The sequence below is a fragment of the Carlito syrichta genome, unplaced genomic scaffold, assembly GCF_000164805.1.
Source record: "Carlito syrichta isolate Samal-C Ts95f unplaced genomic scaffold, Tarsius_syrichta-2.0.1 Scaffold306577, whole genome shotgun sequence".
Classification (NCBI taxonomy): Eukaryota; Metazoa; Chordata; class Mammalia; order Primates; family Tarsiidae; genus Carlito; species Carlito syrichta.
Genome location: NW_007250673.1, coordinates 439,147 through 458,444, shown reverse-complemented (window position 1 = coordinate 458,444; position 19,298 = coordinate 439,147). Strand labels below are relative to the sequence as shown.

Genomic DNA, 19,298 nt, shown 5'->3' with positions numbered 1-19,298 from the left:
GAGATCAGTTAAGAGAAGAAAGGAGAAGAAGTAGTCATTAATATTGTCTTTTATAAATACATAATTACCTTTAGTGGTGCTCTTTGTTTTACTTGAGGACCTGGATTATGGTCTGGGGCATCTTGCTGCTAGTCTTAATAACTTTCTTTAGCATTTCTTATAAAGTGGTTGTGTGAGCAACACATTCTCTCTGTTTTGTTTGTCTGGAGATCATCTTTGCCTTGAATTTTGAAGAGAGTTTTGTTGGGTATAAGATTCCCGACTGACAGTTTTTGTTGTTTTTATTTTTTTGCTTTCAGCACTTTGAGAATGTCATCCCACTGCCCTCTGACCTCTATTGTTTTTTTATGAGAAGTCAGTTGTTCCAGTGGTTTCTCATTACACTTACACTAGGAATAATTTATCATGGCCTCCATAATTTTTGCCTATCTTTCCAGCTTCACCTGTAGCCACACTTGACTCTGCTTGCTTCAGACACACTGGCCACCTTCTAGTTCCTCAAGCACCCCGAGTTCCTTCCCATTGCTGGGCTTTGGCACATGATCTTTCTACTGCATGAAGCATAATCTCTCCATGTTTTGCATTGCCATCTTTTCTTTTTCTAAGCCTTCTATAACCAATTACTCGTTATTGTTTTTACCTCAATTTCTGGTTTATTTTCTTTATAACAGTTGTCATAGCTGCAAGGAAAACTATTCTGGCAGTATCCACAAGTAATTGTAAACATTGATTAATTCTGGAAAACAACTCGGGAAGTGGGGTAGGGGAGTATATTTTCTATTAGAAAATAGGAACTTTTGTACAATTTGAATTATTTAACATATGGTGTGCTACTTAGAAATTTTTTAATCTAGTTAAATTTTTACATGCACCATATTTAATGATTAGTAAGCATTCAATAGGCATTTAGTTAACGAGTGAATGAATAAAAACACAGTTATAAGATATATACCTCAAGTTTGTTTCCGTAGTTTTCTAGTGCCAAATCAAAGAAAAAAATTAGAAGGTAAAAAAAAAAAAAAATGACCTAATCCTAAGGAGGTTGCATAATTTTTTTTGTCTTTGAGGTCTAAGGCCCTAATTTACTTATCCAATCCTAATTGTTAAGTGCTTTCAAGTTTTTCACATTTTTAAGTAATAATGTCAAGAGCATCTCCTATATTTTGGAATGTGCCTTTAAAATAGTGCCCTGAGAAGTGGGATTGTCAATGGAGAATATGAACTTTTTATGAATTTTGCCACCTGTTACCAAAACAAACAAGGGTTCGATGATCATTTTGGAAGAAAAATTAAGCCAACCTAGAATAGGTGAAACAGGCCAGGCTTGGTGGCTCAGCCTATAATCCCAGTACTTTGGGAGTCCGAGGCAAGTGGATTGCCTGAGCCCGCGGGTTCAAGACCCTCTTGGGCAACTTGGCAAGACCTCATCTCTACAATAAATCAAAAATTAACCAGATGTGTTAGTGCGCACCTGTAGTTCCAGCTACTTGGAAGGCTGAAGCAGAAGGATCGCCAGAGTCCAGCAGATCGAGGCTGCAGTGGCCGGGAGCATGCCACTGCACTCCAGCCTGGGCGACAGAGTGAAACTCCAACTCTTAAAAAAAAAAATAGGTAAAACAAAAAATTTTTAGAAAATTTGGAGCCTGAAGATTCAGAATTGAAATATTAATAAAAATAGAAAATGAAGGAAGAAATTCTTTGGGGATTGCGTAGAAGAGGCTTAATATGCAGGTTTACTTCCACAATCTCTGTGAGCTCAAAGTAACCTGCTGAGGTTGGCTCTCACCTTCTGTAATAATTTGTGATATTAAATATAATTCTTCATTATTTCTCATCTAGGCTATTAAAATTGTCCATAATATGTATACTGCCAAATCTTTCTCTGTGCCACTACTGGATCCTTATTCAAGTAGTTTCCATAAATTTTTGGAATATCTTGCATGAGTTGAGAAGAAGAGTCTAATTCAGGACTCTGTGACTGTTTATTTTGAGAAAAAGTAAAATGAAGGTTTTTTTTGTTTTTGTGTTTTGGCTTTAGCATATTTTAAAATACTGAAAATAGAAATAAAAGACCATTTCAGTTTAGTCATCAAACTTCATGAAGCTTACAACTGAGGAAATAGAATAAAGATTAGTATATAGGTGCCAACTATGTTTTTCCTTTTCTACCCCTATAGTTCAATTCAGGGATTTGTTTATGATTACTTCTGGTTTGTAATATGAACTTTAGATAAGCCTCGTGTGGAATTATTATTATTTTTTTGCACATCTAATCTTAGCTCATGTTTTTAGCATATATATTTTTAGAACATATATTTGAAGATCCTATAATTTTTTTCTATATTTATGTAGAAACTCAGGAGAATGAACAAGAAAAAAAGCAATTATGCGGTATTAAGTATGTTTGAATTGTCTTACATTTCTCAGGTCAGTCTTTTAATCAATGTTGTGATTTTTTTATACTCTAATTTGATATATTTATAAAATTTTTGGCACAGAGGACAGTTTTTGAATTTCATATGATAAGATTGACAGTTCTTTAAAACTACACAATTAGAGTAATTTTCTACTTGGTCAATTAATTTACTCATGTACAGTTAACAATTCAGTAGTGCATTAAAGGCATTCCATGACATTTTTCTTATGATTTCAGAGATTTTTAAATAAGTCAGATTTCTGAAATATGGTAGATCCACCTGTTGTAACCTCCATTTCCACTAAAAACATAAAAATCTTGAATACATTCTAGCAAAACATGGTATAAAATAGAGAATTAAAATGTTAAGAAAGAGAACTGCTGCTGCCAGACAGAAAGATGGAACCAGAGCTAGAAGAGTAACACTCTGGTAGAAGCTCTGACAAGGGAGATGGGAGCCATTAATATAGGCTCTGACAATTTGAGGCTTAAGTTTTAAATTTTTCACGGGAGAAGAGACATGGTCTAGTCTATACCAGAGGTGTCTAAATACCATTCTTTGGATACACAGGCTGAAAGAGGTGTTCTCTGTTTTTAAAAGGTGATGAGAGTGAATGATTCTCCCATGAGATGTTAAAACTGCATGCTTATACTATTAGTCTGAATGTACATTCACTCAGTAGTTTGGAAAAATTCATAGTCAGGACATTCAGTACAAAAAAAAAGATCCCAGTTGAGTAGCCTTTAGAAAGTAAATGTGTAACCATTCCATATTGTCACTTTCACACCTGTGAGGCATAGAATTCCTGTGAAAAAAGAAACACCCACTAAAATGAGTCATGGAAAAATGATAATAGCAATCATGAAATAGCAATGAGGCAGAGTAAGCAAAGCAACACATGGGAATCAGGACCTTCTGGAATTTCAGGCAGGTTTTTTTTTTTTTCTGATAGTTTTATCAGGAAAACACTAAGAGGTGGCAAAAGAGATTCCTAGTGAAAAAGCAAGCCTCATGTAAAAATGGACAAAGAAATTTTAAAATTCATGTCTCAAAAGACTATTAACTGAGCATATACCTGTAGCATACTCAAGGCACTAGTATACAGTGTTTATTAAAACAAAGGAAAACCCTCTCCTCTTGACCAGGTACAGTGGCTCACACCTGTAATTCCAGCACTTTGGGAGGCAGAGGTGAGAGGTTTGCCTGAGCCCAGGGGTTAAAGACCAACCTGGGCAACTTGGAGAGACCTTGTCTCTACAGTAAATCAAACAATTAGCCAGGTGTGGCAGTGCATGCCTATGGTTCCAGCTACTTGAAAGGCTGAGGCGGAAGGATTGCCTAAGCCCAGCAGGTCAAGGCTGTGGTGGCTATGATCATGTCACTGCATATCTGGATGCCAGAGTGAAACTCCAAATTAAAAAAAAATTTTTTTTAATTTAAACAAAAATCATTGTCCTCTTGATGCTTAAATTCTAGTGGGTAGAGAGAAGCAAACAGGGCTTCTGAAATTCTTTTAAAAATAAGTCATTAATGTGGTGTCTCATGCCTGTAATCTCAGCACTTTGGGAGACCAAAGTGGGAGGAGAGCTTGAGCCCAGGAGTTCAAGACCAACCTAGACAACATAGACCTTGTCTCTACAAAATAAAAAATAAAAAAATTAGTCAGACATGGTAGTGCACACCTGTAGTCCCAGCTACTACTGAGACTGAACTGGAAACATCACCTGAGCTCAGCCGGTCAAGGCTGCGGTGGCTGTGGTCATGCCACTGCACTCCAGCCTGGGCGACAGAGTGAGATTCTGACTCTAAAAAATAAAGTCATTGAAATAAAATATTGGTGAACTGCTTAAATACCAAATGAGCATAACTGAAAAACGAATCACTAAACTAAAAGTATAACTTAAAATTGCTAGCCAGAATGCTATCCAAAGGGAAAATGAATGACATAACCTGAATAAACATTTTAGAGCTATAACAGATTGAATGAAAAAGTCCCAAATGTATCTAGTATAAATTCCAGAAGGAGCAAATAAAATACATGTGAAAGCTGCAATATTTGAAAAGGTTGAGAATTTGTAGAAGTTTTGCAGAGGATAAATCTACATGAGCACTGATTGTAAGCAATAACAATTTAAAAGTATATCATCAACTGGGTTAAAAAGATCCAAGTTCTGGAAGAAAATAAAGCTGTTGGTTAAATGTAGTCTTTAAGTCAACTATTTATGTTAAACATTTAAAGAATAGGAATAATATACATATTTTCTAGAATTGTAGAGAGATAAATAGAGAGGATAAGAAAACACAATCCATTGAGAGGATAGAAATGAAAAAGAAGGAAGACAAATCATGATAACTGAAAAACAAAATAAGATGGTAGAATAACCTCTCTTCCTCCCCAAATTATATGCTCAATAGCTTCTCAATGACATTTTAGAATTTGTCACTTGTTCATCTCTTTGACTTATTATTATCTGGGGACAACCCTGGAAGACCCATGTCAGTAGAAATTTCACCACCTTCACATGTCTAATTGTGCACATTGCCTACTTGTGTTTGTTAGTTACATCTTTGTCAAATTTCCCATACTGGAAGATTGTTTTGATAGGTAGATAAATTTGCCTTTGAAAACTCCTTAGAACTTAATCACAACACGATTTTATCTAGTGATAAATGGGCATACCTATTAAAGGGAATTTTTTCTTTGCATATGACACTTAGGGACTTTGGCCACTTTTTGATGGAGCCAATTTGTTGATATTCATGGTAGGGAGGAATAAGAATAGAAACAATGGTGTGATATAATAACAGCAATGTTGGTGGTCATTGTAGCAGCAGCAGCTGATACTTCTTAGCACTTTCTTTGTGCCAGGCATGGCCCAAAGTATTTTACGGAATTGATATTGCTTCTATCTTGATTTTTCAGATGTGGAAACCAAAGCATCAAGAAGTTAACATTGAAACAGGAGCTTGCAGCCCTATGCTATGCTTCTTAAACTGCACACTTAATAACATGTATTTATCAAATCTATTTGTCACTATTTTCCAATTTTTGCATTGCTACACATTCACAGCACATGTTATTTGGTTCATTAGTGGCAAAATGGCTGATATAGTCTAAAATTAATTTTGGCTGTTACTTATAAATCATGCTGTGCTTGCCATTTCTAATATAAAATTGCAGAATTTCATGAATTTAAAAGGAGCCATTTTATGGCGTGAGTTATTTCAATTCCCATAAAATTAGAGCTACCAAGGAATCAAGCACATTTGGCTTAACGGACACCAAGCCTTTTTTTTCTGTACTGCTTGCTGTTCCTTAAGCGAAGCTTGATCACGAATCACATGTTTTGTGGCAGACTTCAGATTAATTAGCAACTATGACTTTGTTTAAAATTAAATGTCGAGTCTTTATCATTGGGGCTTAAACATCTAGGCTGATTTGAAAATTCAGTTTAATGATTATTCTTCTTCTAATAAGGGAACATTTCTCCCATAGTAATTTCATTTTGAGTACTTATATTAAGGGTCAAAAAGTGATTGTACAATGTTAAAAATTTAACCTAATTTAGCAAGTTGTCATTAAACCCTGTAAAAAAAAATTCTTCCCTAAACTTTCTAATTCTTTCAGTAATAAGTGTGTCTTATTTTAATTTTCCTGTCATACACTTAATCCATCCTGCTTTATGTTCTGTTTATATGTATGTTTCTTACTTTCACTACTAGATTATCAATTCCTTAAGTACAGGAACCCACTGTATACGTTCTTATATTCCACCTTCTACTTTTCTCTGTTACCCAGAGTGCTTATCTTGACTTGTGGCAGGAGTAAGGTAAAGTGAGTGGATAAAATATTTGAAGTTACCCCACTCCCAGAAATAACAGGTGAGTCCAGGACAATAAAGTAGGATGACAAGGAGAATGGAAAGAAAAATACCCTATGTCACAAATGACCAGCCCTGAAGGGATAAGACTAATCCTCAGGTAATTGCAACGTATGAATAATTGTCTTTTTTGCCCCAGCTTTATTAAAGAAGAATGGGCAAATAGAAATTATATATATGGTGTACAGTATGGCGTTTTGATAGATGTTTTACATATCTGTCAAAAATTTGAAATGATTCACCTCACATATTTTTTTGTGGTGAGAACACTTAAGATCCCTCTTAGCAATTCTCAAGTATACAATTCTTTATTATTAACTATAGTCTCCGTGCAACACAGTACATTTCCAGAACTTATTCATCCTGTGGAACTAAAACTTTGTACCCTTTGACTAATATCTTCATGTCCACTCTCCTCTCCCCCTTCTCAGCCAACCCCTGGCAGCCATCATTCCTCTCTCGGCTTCTATGAATTCAACTTTTAAAAAATGTAAATATTTACAAAGTCGCTGTTTTGTAGTAATGAGTAGTTTCTTAGTCTTAATATGTTATTTACTGTGCTTTTGGTTCACTCATCCAACCTCTCAGTTGTGGTCATGATAACTAAGGATCACTATAAAAATAGGATCAAGAGTTTTCCAGATCAGAAAGCAAATAGAATTGCAATGGCTCCTTGTGGGCTGGTCCCTGTGAACTCACTACTAGTACCATATTTTTTCTTCATCTTACTGAAAGCATACCTATTCTTTGATGTTTCTTAGTTAAGTGTTGAGGTTTTTTTATGGAAAGAGTTGATGATTTGGGCAGAGAAGAACATGTTGTGGTCCAATCCTCTGTTTAGTTGACCTTTCTAATTCTTCACTCTGTGAGTTTTTCATTCTGGAGAAATTGAGCAACCTCCAAATGACCATAACTCCCCTCCCCCATCATTATCACTTGGCTAGACAAAAGAAATAGTTAACACTTCAGACTTTATATTTCTCTAAACCTTCAGGTTGAAAATGACCACATATATCAAAATTATAGTGTGCATCCAACTCTCAGATGCCTACTTGTCCCTTTCCCCACACTGGTTTGTGTATTTTCCCCATCACCTCCCCATTCCCTCCCTTACTTACTGGCTGGCTCTTCTCTGTCACCTGTCTCCTAAATGGGTCCTCTCTATCCTTCTGCACTCTCTCATCTCTATGGTCCTTGCCATCTAGAGAACAGGAATGTATTTCTCTGTTCATTATTACTCCCTCTGCATCTATGTCTTTCCCTAAAACATATTTTTACTATCTTCTTTAGTTTTCCTCTGGATTCATGATGTCTCTGGCCAACTATTTTTCTTTTATCATTGTCTTATCCTCTGTAATTTACAGTATTTGGCATATATATACTTTAAAAGCCACCACTGGTTAAATGAACGCTGGCTTCTGTAGGGTCTAAACAAATTTCCTGACCAGTTTTCCTTTCTCCAACTCCTTTCATGAATAGCTTGATCCCTTAGTTTTTTATTACTATTGAAGTTCTTTTCTGTTCTTTATACATACCACATAGTGTTGCGAATGTCTCCATCAAATACTTTAATAAGAAGTCCCAGTAAAATTATCTTCACTTGCAAAATCACAAGATCTCAAAAAGTTTGTTAAATCTGCCTGTTTCTCTATTAGAAAGCATTGCTCCCATAGTACACCAGGATTTGACAGCATTCTTCCCAGCAGGAAGAACTGTTATTGTGACCGTGTCTGGCACACACTGATAGTCTACAAATACCAGTTCCTGGTGATGCTAATGATGATGTTGATCGTGTGGGTGACTATTTTGAAGACAAAAGGACAGAAGTGGGAAGAGAACAGAGACACTAGTGACGAGATAGGGGTAGTGGGAGAGCATGAGTCAGGAAGAAATCACTGCTGGGACAGATGGATTATAACACACGTTAGTTCTCTTCATTCTCCTGCCTCTGGGTTTTAAAAGGAACCAGTACTACTGCATAATGTGTCTGAAAGCTGCATGGATAGTTGTCTCCATCAGATCATCCAGACATCCTATTCTGCCCTACCTCATGAGGCCATGGAAGGGCAGACCCTCCTCCAGTCTATTGTCATCAGTCACCCAACAGAGTGAATGGGGTGGGGATGGGAGTGGAGGGAGATAAGGGGCAGTTAGGTAGAAGAAGGATGCAGATTTTATTTTTTTCTTTACATAGTTTTGGGGTTTGAGTGGGAATTTACAACATAAATTGCATGTAGGTGAAGTTTGGGCTTCTTGCTGGCTGCCCCCCCCCCCCCCCCCCCCCGCCCGATAGTGAACCGGATACCCAAAGTATTGCCATGTTCCTCTTCTCTCCTTCCTCCCTCCCCACAGTGTCTAGCATCTGCCTATCCTACCATTGTGCTCATGTAAGAATCTATCAAGAGACTAAAGAGACAACCCGTGGAATGGGAAAAAATATTTGCAAACTGTATATCTGGCAAAGGCCTAACATCCAGGATCTACAGAGATGCAGATTTAAGAACATGAACATATTTATCTGTTCATTGCTCCCTCTGCATCTATGCCTTTCCCTAAAACATACTTTGGTTATCTTCTTTAGTTTTCTTCTGGATTCATGTTGTCTCTGACCAAATGTATTTTATTTTCTCATTATCTTATCCTCTGAAATTTATGGAATTCAGCTTATGTATTTATTTTAAAAAGTCACCTCTGGCTAAGTGAACTGAATGTTCTTAGTACCTGCTAGACTTCATGTAATTCTCACAACTGCTCTCTGAGGCATTTTGCTAGGGGCACACACTGGGAAGTATGAGGACACAACCACGAAGCCATGTCCCTGTCCTCCTTTGCTTTGCTTATTGCCCCCTAGCCCACCTCTTGAAGCTCAGATTTGAAGCTCAGATTTGAACCTCAGGAGAGGCTTCAGTCGCTCTCTGAGCCTAAAGCCTTTTTTTTTAAACAAAATTTTCTGATATGTTACCCAGTCTATTGAAAAGCTAACAAACCAACCAATAAAACACTTCTTTTGTTGCTATTGTTGATTTGCTCCATTATTGGAGAGTAAAAAGATCCTCATCTAGACATGTCGCAAATAAGTTTTGCATTTCTTTTTCACTGCAGCATGGCTGTTGTCACTCTTCTGCCTTTGCTTTTAGACAGCATTGTAATACGGTAAATTATTGGTGGGGTGATAACTTGCATGTGATCTGTGCGTTACTGAGGAAAAGATGGTGATAAGTAACGATGTAGATTGGTGTCTTTGGGGGACAGGTTTGAGATTTTTTTTTGTTAGTCAGGAGTCTCACTCTATTGCCCAGGCTGGAGTGCAGTGGCACAATCATGGTTCGTAGCAGCCTTGTACTTCTGAACGTAGGCAATCCTTCTGCCTCAGCCTCCCAAGTAGCTAAGACTGCAAGCACACGCTGCCACACCTGGCTAATTTTTTTAAATTTTTTGAAGAGATGATGTCTCGCTGTGTTGCCTAGGCTAGTCTTGATCTCCTGGACTCAAACAATCCACCTGCCTCGGCCTCCCAAAGTGCTGGGATTACAGGCATGAGCCACCCTACCCAGGCTGGGGGACAGATTTACTTTACTCCACTGTCCAGTTTCAACTTTAAATTGACTTCAGGTTAACAGTGACTGAAAGTTTTTTTTGAAAAGTCACCTTTGGTTTTATTTTCTATCATTTATATACGTGAGGGATTTTTTGTCTTTCTTGTTTGAAAACAACAAGTAAAAAGGAAGAAAAATTAAAAAGCTGAAAGAGAAGTAGCATTTTTAAAATACTCATATATATACAAACATTCAAAAACACGTGACATTCATTTCCTTTTTGTGGTTCTTACCTGAGAATTGGAAAAATAATATATGAAAAAAATGTCAAGCATCTTCTATATAGCCCATTGTGGTGGTGTCACTATAATTGGGGGGGGCGAGGGGGAACACTACATAATTTTTCTACTTTACTGACTAAATTCCCTTTTGTTTGTCAAAGTGTCCTGCATCCTGCTAAATTCTCCTCAGTAGAAAATAATGCCATCATGAGTTTCTACTCATTCTTGGTTTTATTATAATCACTTTTATGACTTCCGTTTCAAGAAAATCTCTATCAATATCCTTAACATCCTTAAATTATAATGTGTCTTCAGATGAATGCTTATGCTTTTGATATTTAATGAGTAATGATCCATAGACCCTATCGAGTTAAAACAGTTAAAACACCAATCTTGATACCACTACCTTTTAGGGTCAGGTGACCTCTGACTATTGCTGCTACTGGGATGTGATCCCCTTAGGGTGGCTGGAGGGGAAAGCTTGGGGGCTGAAAGCCAGGCTTTCTCTTCTGAGTGTTCGGCTTCTCCAGTTGCTGTGAACATCCTTATTAATGGGAAAAGTCTGGTGTTGACGCTGGAAAAGCGTCATCCAAAAAATATTCCTATAGATCGTGCTTGGTTTAAAACATGATACTTGAAATTTGGGCTTATTGAAGCACATCAGTTTCTGTTGCTGTTATTTCCATTCTTCTGTTTTAAACTCAGTTATCTTTTGTTTGTTTCAGGGTTAGCAGTTTCCTTACAACTGTTGCATGGAGACATTGAACAAATTAGAAGAGAATATTCTTCGATGTTTTCTCACGGAGTATCCATAACGAGGAAGTTGGGTTTTTCAAATATTATTATGCCTGGTAGGTGACTTGCAGTGCACCAAAATGATGAAAGATGGGTAAGCTATCTGTTTTTGACATTTGAGATATTTTTCAAGTTGTCAGCTTTCAAGAGTTTAAGTGGGCCATTTGAAGAATGAAATGAGGTATGTGATAGTAAGAAAGCAACATTTTTTTTCAAAATATCTTTACATTCTGATTATGCTAAGCTGGGTAGCTTGTGGGGCCATGGCTACATTTCATTATGACCACAATAAGAAAGAAAACAGATGGCATCCAGAAAATAATTTAAACCTTGGTGGAGTGTTGGTGAAGTTGCTAGAGGATAACCTAATAAGTTTTGATTTTTAAAAAAAAAACAGCTGTTAAGCATAATTAGCCTTTCCTGGAGATTTTGCCATTGTGGATATATATATGCATGTGAAAATATGCAGTCATATGCAAATATCATATCTCTACACCTTTTCCAGATTGACTTATATATATGATTCAGAACCATATTCACTCCCCCAAAAGTGGGAAAGGCAGGGGTTAAGGAGATTCACACTGTAAAATAAGTGCAAAGATCATTGAAATGGATGCATTTGGAAGTGAGTCAGTCCTAATCTCTCAACCAAAATAAGCTTTAAAAAAGCACACCGCTTCACACTTTCACGGCAATTTGGAGTTTTCTGTGTGTTTTCACCTCCAACCTGATGAGCTGGGTAAGGAGAGTATACTTGCTAGTAAGGAAGGATGCATATTTAGCAAAACTTGGTTTAGTTCTGGTCAACAGACATTGATTGGACGTCAACTTTGTGGGAGGGGCCAAAAAGAAAGGATTCGTTTATTCATTTTACAAGTATTTATTGAGTACTTTCTATGATGCCAAGACATTTTTCTACATACTGAGAATACAATACTGAACACACATACACACACAAATTCCCATCCCTCATAGAGCTTACTTTGTAATAAGGAAAAGTGTCATAAATATGTAAGTAAAATGTATACATTCAAGATGATAAATGCTAAGGTGAAAACCAAGGTATGCAAAGGGCTAGGGAATGCCTGAGGTGGTGGTGGGGTGGGAGGTTGAAATTGTAGGTAGGTAAGAAATTTAAGAAATGAAGACTCCATGTAGACAAAAGCATTCCAGGCTGAGGAGCAAGAGCAAAGTTCCTGAGGCAGCAGAATGCCTGGCCTATGTGAGGAACTGCAATGAAGCCACTTTGGCTCTAATAGAATACTGGGAATGGGAATGGTTGTGGAGGGGAGAAGAAAAAATCATGTGGACCTCGTAGGTCAGAATAAGGAAGGTGACAACCGGAGGGTTTTGACCAGAGGTGTGTCAAACTGGTTTACATTGCCATAGGATCACTGTGATGGCTATGTGGAGGTTATTTTTTTCACCAAACTTTGTGTTCAGTCAATGCCTATCTGTCCCTTTGTGTGTGTCTAGACCTCTCATGTGGCTGTCTTTTCCTTTCTGTCTTGATCTTAATCTATCCCTCCCTTCCTCCCCCTTTTTAAAAAAAATCTTTAGTCCTTGTAATCTTACCTCAGAATAGGACTGAGCTACACAGGTTATTGTGACTTACATTTTAAAAGAATTTTTGACTTGTCCTGTTCTTATTTTATAAACTAAGAAATGAATTTTTATTAATCATTGACTCTGTTATACAGGACCTCATTTGTGTTTGGTCTTCCATAGAAGTAAAGAACTTCCTCCCTTTTGTCTACAATGTTAGAAAGTGACGAGTAGCATCTTAGGTAGTTGTATTTCTCAGTGCTCCATCCTCTATCCGCTATAACCAAGAAAAGGAGGAAAAAATAGAAAGACCAAATAAAGTAATGTTAAGTTGTTGACAGTATTCTTAAAAATGAAATCCTCTAAACCACTGTTTAAATCCCAACTGTAAATGACAGCACAGAAAGTTGTTCCTAACATGGCACCTGTCATAGCTATGAAACCAGTGATAGGATGGCTGAAACAATGACCGAAAATGACCCATCTTGTCCATTGCACTTCTTTATGACCTCTTGACTGAAATCCCTTTATGCAAGGAAGTCTGAGTGAATGGCCTGTAAGTTTTCCAGAGATGGCCTGACCGAACTTAGGGCCCCAGTCCACTTAAGCATCTCATGCTACTGTTGTCGAAAATGACTGTTTATAGGACTGTTTACTTGGTGGCATGCTATTCCATGGCTCCTGCAACCACTCATTATTTCCTTCAGTTGCTATAAATAACTGGTATTTCCTCTTCAACAAAAAAGAAAAAAAAATTTATCCCACTGGGAAACAGATTGATGGGCAAATCTAATATAAAAAACATTTTAGAGCAGAATGCAGCCAGCTGCTAGACGAATTCCTCAGCTTCGTCTCTGGGCAGTATCATTGAGAAATGGAAAAATATAAAGCAAGATGACACTTCACTGGCTGAATAATTGTCTGGGATGTGCTGTGCTCATGCAGCTTTTGTCTGACTTTAATGACGGACATGAACTTTCTGTGGAATAAGCCTCGTTTCTGTCCCTTTTGGGCACCACATTGTAATGCACAGTTCACACTGTCCAGGGAAATCATCCTTCCAGATACTGGTCTGCAGTGCCAGGTTAGAGGAGAGGTTTTTTAAAAGCACCTCTTTCTCCTTCTTTTCTCTTATTTTTCTAGCCTTTTAACATTCTAAATTAGAAGGAGAAGGGAGAGACGCCTGTATCTCCTTAAGCACCTGAAAGCAACTTTAAAACTCACTGGAATATTTTACCGTAGTAAATATGCAGTCATTGTCTTGTTTTCCTTTGTTATTTTCAAACTTGTCAATTTCACTATAATGAAAACTTGAGCTGAATTCTTCAATGAGAAAATGTATGTGAACAACATTTCTGATCCCAATGTTGCACGGACAGTCTGCAAGCATGGTTCTTTTTTTTCATTGTCCAGATGTGTCCTTCAGAGTTAATTTGCATCTTTAGTGTTCTGATAGGGGTCAGAACAGGTGAGGCACGTGTTTATACCAATAGGGTCAAGTTAATGGACACAGTCACTGCCTCTCTGCAAACAAATTATTTGTGATCCTGACAAGGACAAGAATATACACAAAGCAAAACTATTTCTGAGGATCATAGAATGTAATCAATGCCAAACTCTTTTTTGAAATGGTAAAAACATAGAAACAGAAATGCTCCTTTTGTCTCACTATTGCACAGACAACTCCCTAGGTTGTTACCTAGTATGAGGAGGTGACCTGCCCGTGTTCTTTTGAGTCATCACGAAGTCCTCTGGACTCTTCTGTGGGTTAAGCGTCTGACATTCTGCACTTTATTTCTTAGGGTATCTGATTTCCTGACGCTCCATCCCTGCGACCTACAAGCCAAGTAACTCTGAGGGGGTGTTCCATGGTCTGGTCTGTGAGAGGGAGGGACAGTGCCAAAATATGTAAATCACTGCTCTCCAGTGGAAATGTAATTCAAACCACAAGTGTAATTTTAAATTTCCCAGCAGCCACCTTTTAAAAAGTAGGGAAAAAAGAGGTGAAATTAATTTTAACAATGTTATTTAACCAATACACCCAAAATATTACCATTTCAATAGGTGATCTGTATAAAAAACTTCTGATGAGTTATTTTACACTCTGTTTTTCAACCTCAGGTTTTGAAAGCTGGTGAGTATTGTACATTCACAGCGAGTCTCTTTTCAGTTACATTTCAAGTGCTCAGTCGCCATATGTGGCAGCACTTACCCTATTGGACAGCCCAGCTCTAAATGTATTAACAGACTCTGTAGGTCCTGGGCTGCTGCTGAGGATCAGGAAAGTTTAGTTTCCATCCATCACACATTTTGGAACAAAGTTGGCTGATGTGGCAGGAATGTCATGGAAGGTCGGACTGCCCTCCCTCCACCCTGTATGTCCATTCTTACTCTAAGTTTATGAATCTTTCTAGGCAAAATTTTCTTTCCCTCCATCATGATCTTCCTACCTAATCTTTCACACCTGTACTATGTTCCTTTGGAGGCTGGTTCTTGCATGTCAATTGGTTAAACTATCATTCTTTGTTAGGCAATCCATCATTAATACCATCTGGGGTGTCTACTTTTAAAAGTAGATCTTTGAAGCTCCTAACTGTAAAAAGAATGAAGTAAAAACGGTGGAGTGATGGGGGAGGGAGGGGTTGAGATTTAGGGACTAGTCCTGGTGGTAATGTCAACATTTTCTTAAGTTTATTTTATAGGTATTATACAGACAAAGCCTCCTTTTTCTTTGGTATTTGAGTCATCATTCAGATAAGTCACATTTCTATTTGGTCAGAGTTGACTAGACGATGATTTACAGGGCTGGGATAAGAAAAATATTATAGACATGTATGCTTCCTGTATAAGAAACTAAGCAATTTAATTCTTTTAAGAATATATATTAATCCTTACCACTTACTGACAGAGAAATACACATCAACAGATGTAATTGAGCCAGCTACAAGTCTCTTTTGGAGAAAGTATGTGGGAGCTAGTATGATACGATTTGATCTTCCTTAAAAATATATCCTAAGTTTAACCTAAGCTCACCATATTCCAGTCCAAGTCGCTTGACCACCACACCATGCAGGTGCAACCACTTAGCTTAGACCTGAACCCTGATCACACAAGGAGATAGTGGTCTTCCAGCCAAGGAATGCCACAGTGACTGAAGAGAGATGGAGGTTAAGGTCTTACCTTGTCCCCCTGAGGTTGTATCTCAGGCCCAGATCAGACTGAGGCAGGGGCTGGCACTTCCCAAATTCTGAAGCTTACAGCCCTCATCTCCCAAGATTGTAGGACTTTCCCCAGCTGCCTCTGCCAAATCTCCATTCATTGTCCCAAAGTGGGATGAGCAACAGAGAACCACAGCGCCATCTGGAAAGCCTGTCATGGGTGCTAATTATTGTACCGTTTGCCCTTGCTTGCTTAATTGTCATAAGCAAAAGATAAAAAGCAAACCCCCTAAAAAAAGTTCAATATCTTGTAGTACTCTTCTAGCCAAACAAAAATGAGAACAACAGACAGAAAATAGAGAAAACATTGATGAGTTTTGCTGGAGTGTACTCTGTGTGAGAAAGCCAAAGTATAACATCAGCTAATTTTCAGCCCACCCATACCTTTTCCCTGCTGTGGTCTGCTCCAGTCTCTAGTTACTTGTGACTCTTGTGTCTATCCTCCCAACCCCTTGAAGGTGATAGAAGCTTGGGTATATGTGGAAGGCACATTGTATTAGTTTCCTATGGGTGCTGTAGCAAATCACCACAAATGAAGTGGCTTAAAACAACACAAGCGTATTATAGTCTGGTTCTGGAGGTCAGAGGATATGCAAGTCTCCCTGGGCTAAAATCAAGGTGTCACTAGGACTGTAATGGCTCCAGGGGAGAATCTGTTTCCTTGCCTTGTTTAGCTTGTGGAAGCTGCCTGCATACCTTGGCTGTGGTCACAAGTCATTTTAACTGGGCTTCCCTTGTTACATCTTTCTTCTTATTCAGACCCCTTTGCCTCCCTTTTTAAAAGGACTTTGTGATGATGTTAGACGCACTCCATAATCCAAGAAAATTTCCATGTCTCAAGATCCTTCATTTAAACACAACTCCAAAGACCCTTTTGCCATGAAAGGTAGCATCTTCATAAATTCCAGGGATTAGGACCTGGACATCTTTGGGGAGGGTATTATTATTCTGCCATCCAGCCTAGCTGTGTGTTTAGTACATGAGTTTCCTCCTCAGGGTCCCTGGTAGTAGTTTTCTGGCTCATACTTGAATATTTATAATGACCCAGAAAACATAATCACATTATCTCTCAGAATGACTTTTTTATGTTGAACCAGTCTCTCTCTACCTTCTGTCCTTTGGTTTGAGTTTTTCTGCTTGGAGCTTCAACAATTTCTTTTTTTGTCAAGTTGGAGTCTCACTCTGTCACCAAGGCTAGAGTGTAGTGGCACACTCAATGACCACTCCAGCATTAACCTGTTGGGCTCTGGCGATCCTTCCATCTCAGCATTCCAAGTAGCTAGAACTACTTGGTGCTACAATGCCCAGCTAATTTTTTATTTATTGAAAAGATGAGGTTTTGCCAAGTTACCCGGGCTGGTCTTGAACCAGTGGGCTCAGGCAATCTACTCGCCTTGGCCAGAACTTCTACATTTTTTGCATTTAGTTACCTCTGTTGCCTTCCTCTTTCTTCCCATGATAGGCTCCAAGTCCTTTCCTCATATTGTTTATGGTCTGGATGACACAATTTGTGTCTGCCTCTGTCTTATAAAGATGGTCCCTAAAACTGAAATCAGCACTTTCATACTGGTCTGACCAATGCCGAATCATGTAAGACTTCCACTTTCCTTGCTCAAGTCACTTCTGGTGACAAAGGCTGAATTACATCAGCTTATTTGATGGACATTCTCACTCTGTTGAATTACATTTCTTCATGAGTAAAGTGGGGTTACCGATAATACCCTGGGTACATTTCTTAATCGCTACACTTTAGTTTCTTCGTCTATAAAATGGAAATGATAGTGCCTTCTTATAAAGTTGATGTGATGATTTAATGAGATGTTCTACTTTTAGCATTTCACAAAGTGCCTAACACATAGTAGGTACTTAAAATGTGCTGCTGCTGCTGTTACAACTAAGACTACTGCTACTGTCATCATCATCATCAATAATCCCTGAGTAACTTACACATTTCTTTTGTTTTTTACTAAAGGACAGGAAACTTTCTGGTTCCATGAATCTTAGCACATATCTCATACAGATAAGGTACTGTGGGTTAGCCCCTGGGGAGAGGGGTTGCATGATATGGCGATCATGTATTTATCCCAGGCATTCATAAGATGAAATCAAGGATCAAAGTTTTTAGCTACTGATAGAAACCTCTTGCCCATTTAGGTCAAGCTATTGATCAACCCATTTGACTGTGGTCACTGTTGAGTTTGTTCCCACTGTCGTGGCTTTATCCTTATCTTGCCTGCAATGATATTTTGCAAAGCCTCCACACATGTGGAAGCTTTCCAGCCAATGTGTCTGCTAAGGCGAGGAAAGTATGGTGCATATCAAATTTACAGAGTAATAAATTTGAGAGGTGTGAGGTGTTAATAAACATTGTCAGGAAAATAGCTTTTCACACTGGTGCTACGACTCCATTTCATATTCACTTTATGGTTTCTCTCTTAATTACCCAAGATGCTTTCTTAACACCATTTGGGCTTATTAGTTTTCTCCAGAGTCAACCTCAAGTGCATCAATTTTAATTAGCACTTATTTCAACTCTATCCTTCTGCACTTTGGCAAAATGTAGCACCTTGCACTATTAGAACATAGCAAGCTGCAGAATTCCTGGGGAGAGGCATATGTAGACTGTCATCCAGGAGAAATATTCTTCTCATGTGCTCTCTTTTCAAAGAAATCTTTAGTCCAAATGATTTGCAAAAGACAAAGGGGGTTGCAGGGATAGTGAGAGTTAAAGAGCAGAAAATTAAAGCATACTCATAAAGGGTATTAATCTGTGAATGTGTTATATTCTAGAAACTCTTTGTAAGGCACAGAAACCACATAGCATGACAAAGTAGTCTTGTCACTCCTACACCTCTCCTGTCCCTACCTCCACCTGTACCCCACTCTCATTTTAATAACAAAATCTGAGACCCAGAGCTTTCTATCACCCCTTCTGGACTGATGTCATACAGAATATCAGTAGCAGAAAGGGAATAGAGCCTAGATGTCCCTATTCTGATTGTCCTGTGAACCTGCAGTCTTTAAGAGTATTTGAATTCAGAATCTCTTTTGTAGGAAGAGGTAGAATAATCCAGCTAAGTTATAAGCTTCTCAAGCTTTGAGAATTGGCCTGAGAAGCTCAACCCTTTGTAACTTTGCCCCTTTGTCAAACACACCACAGCTTACTCATGTCGCTGAAATTCTCATGAGGCCTTCTCTCATTACCCTGTTGAAAATTAAACTCTTCCTCTATCCACATTCAGCGTCTCTTATCCCTGTTCTCACTTTTATCCATAGCATTCATTATCATTCAATGTGCTGTACATTTTACTTATTTATTAAAGACTTACTCCTACTTAGAAGTCCTAAATAAGTAGGACTTATTTATTAAAGTCCTACTCCTAGACTCTGTAGAGAAAGGATTTTTGCTGTGTTTACTGTTGAATCTACCTGGCCTAGAATAATCATATCTAGTGCATACAAAAGGGGACCCCAAAAAGTGGAATTATCTTTTGGAAGGCAGGCCCCTTGTAGTACACTTGGAATTTGTTCCTCTGGATCAAACAGTCAACCAAATTTTTTATCTAGAAGCATATAATTTTTGAGAAGCTTTATAATTTTCAGAAAAAAAATCCCAAGTTGTGGC

The 19,298-nt window shown here is 38.1% G+C and overlaps 1 protein-coding gene across 1 annotated transcript in view; it reads left to right on the top strand.

Moving 5' to 3' along the window:
- Window positions 1-19,298, top strand: part of DOCK4 (dedicator of cytokinesis 4) — a 534,984-nt gene that overhangs the window by 337,077 nt on the left and 178,609 nt on the right. Inside the window, exon 13 of the mRNA XM_021715022.1 lies at window positions 10,841-10,966. Coding sequence (XP_021570697.1) covers window positions 10,841-10,966 — 126 coding nt within the window. The remainder of the gene's footprint in view (window positions 1-10,840; window positions 10,967-19,298) is intronic.